The 12,529-nt window shown below is 38.0% G+C and overlaps 1 protein-coding gene across 1 annotated transcript in view; it reads right to left on the bottom strand.

Moving 5' to 3' along the window:
- SMYD4 (SET and MYND domain containing 4) overlaps positions 1-12,529 on the bottom strand; it is a gene marked incomplete at both ends in the record, with an annotated part of 36,569 nt that overhangs the window by 17,310 nt on the left and 6,730 nt on the right. Inside the window, 1 exon segment of the mRNA XM_079725574.1 lies at positions 3,468-3,612. Coding sequence (XP_079581700.1) covers positions 3,468-3,612 — 145 coding nt within the window.

The raw sequence follows: 12,529 nt of genomic DNA, 5'->3' as shown, positions 1-12,529 counted from the left end.
GGGTTTGAGCCCTGGTCCAGGAAGATCCCACATGCTATGGAGCAACTAAGCCCGTGCACCACAACTACTGAGCCTGCGCTCTAGAGCCCACGAGCCACAACTACTGAAGCCCGCACACCTAGAACCCGTGCTCCGGAACAAGAGAAGCCACCACAATGAGAAGCCTGTGCACCCACCGAACAGTAGCCCCCACTCGCTGCAGCTAGAGAAAGCCCGGGCGTAGCAACGAAGACCCAAACACAGCCAAAAAAAATTTAAAAAAAATAAAAATAAAGGTGGCATCTCCAATCACTGGAGAAAAGACAGGGATTATTCAATAAAAGTATTGGGACAAGTAGCCACTGAGGAAAAATAAAGTTGGTTCTCGATATATGATAATAAAACTTTCATTAGGATAAATAACAAATGGATCAAAATCTTAATATAAAAATTGAAACTAGGGCTTCCCTGGTGGCGCAGTGGTTGAGAGTCCACCTGCTGATGCAGGGGACACGGGTTCGTGCCCCGGTCCGGGAAGATCCCACATGCCGCGGAGCGGCTAGGCCCGTGAGCCATGGCCGCTGAGCCTGCGCGTCCAGAGCCTGTGCTCCGCAACTGGAGAGGCCACAACAGTGAGAGGCCCGCGTACCGCAAAAAAAAAAAAAAAAAAAAAAAATTGAAACTATAAGAGCACCAGAAGAAACTATATAAATAATCTAAAGTGATGTTGGAGTCAGAAATACCTTTCTAATTATGACACAAACCCAGAAGTCATAAAAGGTTCATGAATTTGACCACATAAAAATAAAAAATCTACTTGTAGCAACAAACCAATAAAAGCAATATCAAAAGACAAACGAACTGGAAAAAATATTTGCAACTCCTATTACAGGCAAAGGGCTCATTTCTTTACTTTATGAACAGTTCCTACAGATCAATACGATGGCAACCAATAATTCAGTAGGAAAATAAGCAAATGATATGAACAATTCTAATGGGAAATATAAATGGCTCTTAAACAAATGAAAAGATGCTCAACCTCATTCATAATCAGCAAAATGCAAATTAAAACTCTACTGAGATGCTATTTTTTACTTATCAGATTTGCAAAGAAGTAAAATTGATAGCGTACTGAGTTGGCATAGGAGTGGGATAACGGTCATTCTCATACATTGCTAGTGGGAGTGTAAACTGGTCTCACAATTATGGAGGCAATTTGACAATATATATCTCCTAATACATATATCTATATCTCCATTGACCCAGCAATTCCTCTTCTAGGGATTTATCCTACAGATATAATCCTTTATCCTATAGATATGTGCAAAATAACACACATGCAAAGTTTCTTATCACAGAATTGTCTGAAGTAACAAAAGATAGGAAAAAAGGTAAATAGTGATCTAAAGGACTCTAATTAAATAAATTACTACTATATCTATATAACAGAATATAAGTGGAAAACACAGTGCTGAACTGTGTGTATAGAATGTTATTTATATAAAAAGAGTATGTGTGTGCAGGAGTGGGAGATTATTTGTATTTATTTATATATGCTGGAGTACCTTTGGAAAGATAGCTTTAACTGTGCTAGCTTCTGAGGATGGGAAATGAGTGGCTGGGGGACAGAGGAAGTAGACTGCACTCTATACTCTTGCACCTTAAAAATTCTAACTATGTAAACACATTTCCTATTCCAAAATAAAAAGATAAAATAATGTTAATAATACCAAATAACCAATATTGCTTAGGATATAGAGAAATGAACATTCCCATACTCTGCTAGAAGGGATGTAACTAGTTTTTTCCTGGAGAATGATTCAGCAACAAGTGCCAAAGGCCTTAAAAAAAAATACATTCAGTTGACCAAGCAATTGCCCTTCTAGGATTTTATCCTTAGGAAATAGTCAGGTGTATACAAATATTTACATAGAAAGATGCTCCTTGCAGCTTTATGATACCAAACACTCTGCGAACACTAGGTGTTAAATCAAGTATAGTTCTCTGTAATGGAACACTAAGCCAGCTGTACAAAAATCATGTTTTAGTGGAAAATTTAATAACATGAGAAAACGGTCACAATAAATTGTTGAGGGGAAAAAAAGCAGGTTATAAAACAGTAAGTACAGTATTATCGCCATTTTGTACAAGAAAAACATATTTTCAGAGGAAAAAGTGGCTGGCTGGATATAAGCAAAAATGTTAACAGTGCTTATCACTGGTTATGGGATTTTTTCTTACTTTTTTATGCTTCTCTATATTTTCCAAGTAAACATATATTACATTTACAATCAGACAAAAACAAATATTATTTTAAAAAAGAAAGAAAATAGCAGCTCTATGGAAAACTGCAAAGTACCACAATCAACAAAATACTAGTTTCATGAAATAGGAAGGTTCAATTTTTTTGTCTGATTTCACTTTTTAGTTTACTTATTTTCCTTGAACAGCTTCCCCTGTGATCACATTTATGACACACATGCATACAGTTGAAAAAAGATTAGCTCTGAAAAAGAACTACTATTAAGCCATTTACCAGTGATCATTACATCTAATGGATTTTAGTTCTTCAGCAATCACTAATGCTTACATTTTTCAGCATTACAAAGCAGGGCTTTTATCAATTTTAGAAGATGCTGTTGTAGGTCTGATAGTTTTTGGAAAACTAATTCCAAACTTTAAGCATAGGCCTGTTAAAGATGCAGAGTAGGGGGTACACTCTTCAAATTCACACTCATTCTTTCAATATACAGGATTCACAGACCTGGTTTAAGAGGTTGATATATTCTTGCTTTAAACCCATATTTATCTCTAAAAAATTATGGAAGGAAATCTCTCAGGGATCTTGTTCCAGTTTCTACTCTGGAAGCAGGACAAGAGCAACAGATTGTTAAAAGCCACTATTCCTCCTTGAAACCTAGTTCACTGATGGTTAGTGTAATAATTTTAAATATTTGTTGACAACCTTCAAAATGCAGTTCAACTGGGCTGTGGCAATTGAGCTTATTTTCCTTTGTAACTTTACCTAAGTCATACTGGCTATAAGCTAACATGGTGGCCAACCAAAAATCCAGCTGTTCTCTAAATTGGGACTATCACAGCAACAGCCTCATCAGTTATTCAGACAAAAAAGGCACACAATTCAGTAAGAGCTGACAGACATGGAGGAGGGAGGCCAAGGCATCCAACGAGACTTGCTACACTGTGTCTGAAGGAATATGAGAATAGAAGTTTCTTGATGGAATTCAGGACGTATAATACAAACTATCCTTTGTTTCAGAATATGACCAAAAGCTGAGTTGTGCCAGTTTTCTTTTTCAAATCCAATCCAAAATTAATAGGCAAAGCTACTAGTGGCTACACAATACACAATTCACAATTCAGCAGTAACGGTTCTCTCTTTTGAAGAAATATGAATTGTTAAATTGTTGAGACAGCCCCTCCTGCTGAGCTGGGCTGGGCGTGGCGGGGTGGCCCGGTCCTCTTACCTTAGAGTACAGCACTGTGGCTCCCATATAATCCTTCTTCTGAAATTTTTTGTTTCCTTCTTCTCTGTAGAAAAGGGGAGCGTTGGGGTCCTTTCCAACAAGGTAACCTCTAGAAAGCCTTTTTAAAAACATCTCATCCTCTGGTCTTCATGAAGAAAGAACAACCACAACAACAAAAAAGCACAAATTTGTTATTTCTAGGAAAACTCCTAACCATTGCACTTGAAACAGGAGTGACTGCCTACAAAATACTGGGACAAAAGAGGTTGGATGTGTTATGTAATGTGACTGGGGGGAAAAATCTTTGGTCTCAGAGACATAGGGACTGGAATTTCTATTGGGACAGAATATAAGTTTTTTATTCAGTTACTGGCCAATAAACCATTCCTTGGATAATGCATTATACAGAAGTTTGGGTGTGGAGAAGGACACAATACACAAGTCTTTGCACCAAGGTATACTCGCCACCTAAACTTTGTTGAAAATACCTGAGTGAATGGCTGACAGAGGGGAGGGAGGGAGAGAAGGGGGAGGGAGAGACAAGAGGGAGGGGGAGGGAAGGAGGAGGAGGAAGAGGAGGAGGAGAAGGAAGAGACAGGATGAATCATAAAGTAAATGTAGTGAAATGTTAACATTTGGGGAATCTGAAAGGGCATTGCACAACAATATCCTATTTTTGCAAGTAAATCTGAAATTATTTCAACCTGCAAAGTTTTTAAAAACAAGTATACGAATTCTCTAATGTATAAATACACAAACATACACCTTTTTTTTCTTTTTTTCCAATAAAAAGAAATAGTATAGAATAACCTGGACTATACTCTTTGACTATACAATGCAATGAAGCAAAATATGAATAACATGGGAACTAAAAATTCTCTTAAGCAACTCCTGGGTCAAAGTGGAAATCAAAGACAAAACTGCAGAATGTTTAGAAAAGTGTTTTTCAAATTTTTGTTTACAAAGACCCACAATAAGAAATACCTTTCATGGGCTTCCCTGGTGGCGCAGTGGTTAAGAATCCGCCTGCCAATGCAGGGGACACAGGTTCGAGCCCTGGTCCGGGAAGATCCCACATGCCGCAGAGCAACTAAGCCCGTGTGCCACAACTACTGAAGCCCACGCACCTAGAGCCCGTGCTCGGCAACAAGAGAAGCCACCGCGATGAGAAACCGGCGTGCCACAAGGAAGAGTAGCCCCAGCTCGCAGCAAATAGAGAAAGCCCGTGCGCAGCAACAAAGATCCAACGCAGCCAAAAATTAAAAACAAAAAAACCAGAAAGGCAGTAATGGAACAACAACAACAACAACCAAAAAAAGAAATACCTTTCACATTGTGATTCAGTAAGCTGCATCTGTGTATGTATATATGGAAATTTCACAAAACACTATTGATCTTTAAGTTAATATCAAATATTTTATTAATATTTAAACACAATACAGAAAAAAATCTCAAAGTAAATAACACAAAAAGAAAAATAAGGAAAGATTTAATTCAGAAGGTGTGCTTGCCTGTTCAAAATTTATTCCAGTCCAGAAAATATGAGGACAATACCCCATGAATATCTGGTACACCATAGATCCTATTCTTTGTTCTGTTTTTATGTTGTTGTAAATTAGGTTAAACCTGAAAACCCTATTCAAACAAAGAAGTTGTGGTGAACAGTAATAATAGTAAAATTCTTCTTGCCTAACAATGGATATCCCTTAATCTTAATCCAAAATGATGACAAACTCAATGTTTTTGTAATTGTTCTTCAGTGTAATTAAGAACTAAGCTGCAATAATTCATTCTTCTAGTACCAGGTTTAACTCAGTAATTAAAGTTTTGAAAAGCTTTCTTTTTTTAATATTTCAAATTTTCTTCTGGAATGTTATGATAAAAAATTTGTGGAAGTGAGATGGAACAATTTTCTAATTAATTTTTTTATTGTGCTAAAATATTTTAAAACTTTCCATTTTAACTAAAGTATATAGTTCAGTGGCATTAAGTACATTCACAATATTGTGCGATTGTCACCGCTATCCATTTCCAGAACTTTTTCACCAGCCCAAACTAGAACTCTGCGCTCATTAAATGATAACTCTCTATTCCTCCCTCTCCCCAGCCCCTGATAACCTCTATTTCACTTCCTGTTTCTATGAATTTGTCTACTCTAGGTACTTCATGTAAGTGGAATGGTAAAGTATTCATCCTTTTATGTCTGGCTTGTTTCACTTAACATAATGTTTCCGAGGTTCATTCCTTTTTATAGCTGAGTAATATTCCATTATATGTATATATCACAGTTTATCCATTCATCTGTTAATGGACATTTGGGCTATTTTCACTCTTGGCTATTATGAATACTGCTCTGAACATTGGTGTGCAAATAAATCTGTTCAAGTCCCGTTTTCAATTCTTTTGAGTATAAACCCAGAAGTAGGATTGCTGGATTATATAGTAATTCTATCTTTTTTTTAAATTGGTGCCTTGTCTTTTTTAAAAAATTAATTAATTAATTAATTAAATTTTTGGCAGCACTGGGTCTTCGTTGCTGCGTGCAGGCTTTCTCTGGTTGCAGCGAGCAGGGGCTACTCTTCGTTCCAGTGCTCGGGCTTCTCATTGCAGTGGCTTCTCTTGTTGCAGAGCATGGGCTTTAGGCTCGCAGGCTTCAGTAGTTGCAGCACACAGGCTCAGTAGTTGTGGCTAACAGGCTCTAGAGCTCAGGCTCAGTAGTTGTGGCACACAGGCTTAGGTGCTCCGCTGCATGTGGGATCTTCCTGGACCAGGGCTCGAATCTCTGTCCCCTGCCTTGGCAGACGGATTCTCAACCACTGCGCCACCAGGGCAGCCCCGGTAATTCTATTTCTAATTATTTGAAGAACTGCCATACTGTTTTTCATAGTGGCTGTACCATTTTACGTTCCCAACAACAGTGCACAAGGGCTCCAATTTCTCCACATCCTCAACAACACTTTGTTATTTTCTGTTTTATTTTTTTGGATAGTAGCCATCTAATAAATATGAGGATAATAAGGTATCATGTAGTTTGATTTGCATCTCCCTAATGATTAGTGATGTTAAGAGCATCTTTTCATATGCTTATTTCATGTGCTTATCTTCTTTGAAGAAGTATCTATGCAAGTCCTTTGCCCATTTTTAAAGAAAATTTACTTATTTATTTTGGGCTGTGTTGGGTCTTTGTTGCTACCCATGGGCTTTCTCTAGTTGAGGTGAGTGGGGGCTCTTTGCCCATTTTTAAACTGGGTTTTTTGTTGTCGTTGAGTCTTAGGAGTTGTTTATATGGTCTGGATATTAATTCCTTAGCAGATGTATGATTTGCAATATTTTCTCCCATTCTGTGGGTTGCCTATTTAACTCTGTTGATAGTCACTTGATGCACTAAATATTTTACTTTTCATGAAGTCTGATTTGCCTATTTTTGTTGTTGTTGTCGCCTGTGCCTTTGGTATCATAGCCAAGAAAAAGATGCCAAATCCAATGTCATAAGCTTTTGGCTTATGTTTTCTTCTAAGAGTTTTATGGTTTTAGCTCTTAAGTTTAGGTCTTTGAGTTATTTTGAGTTAGCTTTTGCATATGGTGTAAGGTAAAGGTCCAACTTCATTCTTTGGCATGTAGAGTCTAACTAGGAAGCAGATAGAAGGAACCAAGTTCCTTCTTCTAGCCGTGCCTTCTCTTTCTAGAGCCCTAGAGAGGTAAAGCCTCTTATAAGGTCAATTGGCAAAGCAGAAAGTCCCAGCCCCAGCAAAGAGTACAGAAGATCAGAGCTGAGAAACTGCAGCTTAATAACTCGCACACATTCACACATACACATTTTTTTTCCTGAAAGTAAGTGCACTCATCATGGAAGTTCACCTCTAAATATTTCAGCATGCCTCTGCTAAGAATAAGGACATTCTTCTGTATCTTGATATCACAATATCATTATCATGCCTAAAAAATTAACACTAGGGACTTCCCTGGTGGCACAGTGGTTGAGAATCCGTCTGCCAAGGCAGGGGACACAGGTTCGATCCCTGGTCCAGGAAGATCCCACATGCAGCGGAGCAACTAAGCCTGTGCGCCACAACTACTGAGCCTGAGCTCTAGAGCCCGCGAGCCACAACTACTGAGCCCACGTGCCAAAACTACTGGAGCCCACGCGCCTAAAGCCCGAGCTCCGTAACAAGAGAAACCACTGCAGTGAGAAGTCCGAGCACTGCAACAAAGAGTAGCCCCCGCTCGATGCAACTAGAGAAAGCCCACATGCAGCAACGAAGACCCGATGCAACCAAATAAATAAATTAAATTAAAAAAATAACACTAATTCAAATATCATTTAAAATTTCTCCATTATTCCTAAAATGTCTTTTCTTTCTTTTTCTTACCCCAACCTGATGCCAGATCAAAGTTCTAACATACTGCATTTAGTTATTTCTCATTAGTTTCTTTTGAGACAGTCCCATAATTTTTTTGTTTTTCATGATTAAGTTTTTTTGAAGACTCAAGACCAGGAAAACGTTACACATTCTGGTTTTGTCTCATTGTTTCCTCATGATTAGATTCAGATCAAACAATTTTTGTCAAGAATATTAGTCCATCATTAAATCTGTATACTTCTTGTTGTTTCAAACCAGGAGACACATGTCAGGCAGTCCCATCACTACTGGTGATGTTGTTTGGTCACCTGGTTAAAGTGGTGACTGTTAGATTTCTCTAATATAAAGATAACTTTCCCCTTGTAACAAGTAACATTAATAAGTAATCTATGGGGCCATACTTTGAGACCATGTGAATAACCTGTTTCTCAGTGATCTTTCTTCTAATGTTTTGAGCATCCATTGACGATTATTGCCAGAATCACTTATTACACTGGGAGTTACAAAATGGTGATTTTCTAATTCTATCATTATTTCTAAACTTATTAATTAGCATTCTTCTGTAAAGACAAATGTTTCCCCCTTTTCTTCTTTTACTTATTTATGTATTTTTTTGAGTATCACCATGGACTTAAAAAAATTCATTCTTATAAACCATTATCATCATTATACTTTTTTATTATTTAAAAAAATTTTTTTTTGTTTTTGCGGTACGCGGGCCTCTCACTGCCATGGCCTCTCGCGTTGCGGAGCACAGGCTCCGGACGCGCAGGCTCAGCGGCCATGGCTCACGGGCCCAGCTGCTCCGCGGCATGTGGGATCTTCCCGGACCGGGGCACAAACCCGTGTCCCCTGCATCGGCAGGCAGACTCTCAACCACTGCGCCACCAGGGAAGCCCTCATCATTATACTTTTTGATGCTCAGATTGTCCTAAATTTGGCCAATGGAAACCTCTTCAGACTGGCTCCTATGTTCTTTTTTTACTTAAATACGTTAGTCTTTGAGCATTTCCTTGATTGCTGGCAAAACAAAGTATTCCATTTGAATCAGTGTAAAATCAAAACAAATAGGAAGGCAGTGAGTGCGGATAGTGAGTCTGTTAAGGATTCCCTAGGACACTAGATTATCAATGCGAGAGGTCCATGTGTCTCAAAAGGTCTTTGATACTGACAAAACGCATCTAATTTGGTAAAACATTCCTCAAAGACTGTAAATGGCAAGAAAGAAGAGTGTATGCCTGGCTTTAAGCTTTGAAGGCCCAATTCATACTTTCATTTACTGGGCAAACATATGGAGATTAGAAATTTAAATCTTTTTTGGTCATTTTAGATTATGATTGAATAGTTTTACAAACAGCTCTTTGGAACTAACTTGTTAAGTAGAGAAGATTGGGGATGAAGCAGTGAGAGATACACAGAACAAATAAAAATAGAGGCAATTTTTAACTTCAGGGAAAATAAGAGTTGTACAAGAAAGGAAATGTAATTCAAAGTATACTTTGTGGTTCATATGATATTTACATAGACATAATGATATACACGTTGAAAACTGATTTAACCAGTATCATATTCTACTGGTTATATACTATAATATAGTTATGATGATAGAATGAGGGAAAAACAAAGTATATACATGTGAGTTGGGGGTAAGAGAGCTAGATTTGGCATCTAAAACTGAAAATTCAAAAATAGCAATATTAGCATACTGTTTAGTAATATGAAATTAAATTCTGGAAGAAACAGAATGATTTTAAATATCAGTCTTTGCAGAATAGAAATGGGGAAGAGTAAGCGAGAGTTGCTGTTTTTCTTTATAAGTTTTGAAGTACTGTTTGACTTCTTATACTATGTGCATATTATTCTGATAAAAAATAAACTAAAAAAGGAAAATATTTCCATGTAATAAGGTACCAGGTCTAGGGACTTCCCTGGTGGTCCAGTGGGTAAGACTCTGTGCTCCCAATGCAAGGGGGCCCGGGTTCGATCCCTGGTCAGGGAACTAGATCCCACATGCATGACGGAACTAAGAGTTCGCATGCCACAACTAAGACCTGGTGCAGCCAAAATAAATAAATAAATAAAATATAAATAAATATTTTTTAAAAAATAAGGGGGGCTTCCCTGGTGGCACAGTGGTTGAGAGTCCGCCTGCTGATGCTGGGGACACGGGTTCGTGCCCCGGTCCGGGAGGATCCCACATGCTGCGGAGCGGCTGGGCCCGTGAGCCATGGCCGCTGGGCCTGCGCGTCCGGAGCCTGTGCTCCGCAATGGGAGAGGCCACAGCAGTGAGAGGCCCGCGTACCGCCAAAAATAGATAAATAAAAATAAGGTACCAGGTCTACATAGTTTTACAGGATTTTCTACCAGCTTTAAAGAATCAAATAATCCTTACATTATATAAATTATTTCAGAGCATAGAGAAATATGGGAAGCTCTCCAATTCATGCCATGAGGCTATCATAACCCTGATACCAAGAGTTGATGAACAGAGCACACACACACACAAATATATAGTCTAATACCATTTAAGAATATAGATATAAAAATCCTAAAAATAACCTCAGCAAATTGAATCTAGCCCTGTGTTAAAAAAAAATGTTAGATGATAACCAGAGTTATTCTCCAAAACAGTTCAACTTCAGTAAATCTACTGATGTCAATTCTGCCTTAACAGATTAAAGTAGAATAAGAAAATGATCATTCCTCCCAAAACATATCAAAAAAAAGGACTGATAAAATTCAACACTTATTTATGATACAAGATAGCGCAACTTCCTTAAACTGATAAAGGGTATATACTACAAACCTATAGCAATGTCCTAAATGCCTCTTACTATTCAACACTGCACCAGAGGTCTAAATAATGCTATAATTAAAAAGTAAAAGAAGAGGTACAAATATTTGAAAGGAGGATTGCTGTTTGCAGATATACTTACTAAAAATTCTAAGTGGATTGGCATAAAAAATGATGAAATAATGTGAAAGTACAGTGAGGTGGCCTATTATAAGATGATTCCTAGCTTATATTTATACCACCAATCATCAGTCAGAGAATGTAATTGGGGGGAAAAAGTCTTATTCACAAGAACAAAAACCTTGTAAGAAGTAGAATAAATCTAAGAGGAAATGTGCAAGACCTATATAAAGAAAATGATAAAACTTTATTTAAGGACATAAAAGAAGCCCTAAACAAGTGGCAAGACATACCCTTTACGTGAATGAGGAAATTTAATATTGTAAAGGTGTCAAGTCTCCCTAAATGAATCTATAAATTCCCAATCAAAAACCCAATGATACTTTTTATTGAACGTGACAGTCAATTCTGAAGTCCACATGGGGGAAATGTACACAGAATAGCCAAGATATTCTTGAAAAAGAATAATGACTGTGCATATGTGTGTGGGAACTTGGCTTAACAGATAGCAAAGACACATTTGTACCAGACTTCCCTGCTTTCAACTGCTCCTTCTCACCACGTCTGGTAACAAAATCTCAGTGCGGAAACCATTCCTTGTGGTTGAAGTAGGACTGACCCCAATTTTGCAAGACGGTTGGGCATGTGTTACAGGCCTGGCCAATCAGAGGAGCCCACATCTTTGGTTAAAGGGGTGTGCATGCCATCAAAGTTAGGTTGATCAGAGTCCAACCCAGACCTTTTTTGCCAAAACTCTTAGGAAAGATGACCTCTTTTCTTGTGGTTATTAAGCTATTATCAGCATGTGCTCAAGGTTACCAATGGTTATACTGCCCACCAGGTGGAGACAGTCTGTCTGACAGATGAAGAGATAGAGTCTGATGACATCTTCTGAGCTCCTGGATACAACTCTGCTTAAAAATAGATCTGCCTTTGCACATCCTAGTTTCCATAGCCTATAGATTTCCTAATTTGAGCTGGGTTTCTGTCACTTGAAACTGAAAAAATTCTAGTATGATACTATAAAGTCACAGTAATTAAAACTCTTTGGTTTTGGCACAGACGTAGAGTCTAGAAACTCATTTATAGAAAAGTGGGAATTTAATTTTAATAAATGTGGCATTTTGAAGAACTGAGGAAAGGATGGACTATTCAATAACTGACGTGGGAAAACTATCTGGAATAAAACTTAGACTATTCCCTCACATCACACACAAAAATAAATTCCAGATGGATTAGAGAGCTAAAACTAAAAGACAAAACTACCAAAAAAGTCAGAAGAAAATAAAGAATATTTTTATAATCTTGGGGAAGAGTAGACTATCCTAAGACACATAACCCAGAAACCATAAAAGAAAAAGACAGAAATGGCTGTAAAAAAGTTAAAATAGGGCTTCCCTGGTGGCGCAGTGGTTGAGAGTCCGCCTGCCGATGCAGGGGACACGGGTTCGTGCCCCGGTCTGGGAAGATCCCACATGCCGCGGAGCGGCTGGGCCCGTGAGCCATGGCCGCTGGGCCTGTGCGTCCGGAGCCTGTGCTCCGCAACGGGAGAGGCCACAACAGTGAGAGGCCCACATAACGCAAAAAAAAAAAAAAAAAAAAAAAAAAAAAAAAAAGTTAAAATATATGCATGCAATTTATATATAATGAGACAAAAGGTAAAATAAAAACAGATAAATAATAGACTAGGAGAAAAATTAGTAACATATATAGCAAAGAAATATATGGTCAGATTCATGAAGACCCCTTAAAAATTATTAAGAGAAAGATAGACAACCCTCTAGAGA

This window comes from Hyperoodon ampullatus, assembly GCF_949752795.1.
Source record: "Hyperoodon ampullatus genome assembly, chromosome: 19".
In the NCBI taxonomy this organism is placed as follows: Eukaryota; Metazoa; Chordata; class Mammalia; order Artiodactyla; family Ziphiidae; genus Hyperoodon; species Hyperoodon ampullatus.
The sequence above is the reverse complement of the archived record's forward strand: the minus strand, read 5'-3'. Positions and strand labels throughout refer to the sequence as shown.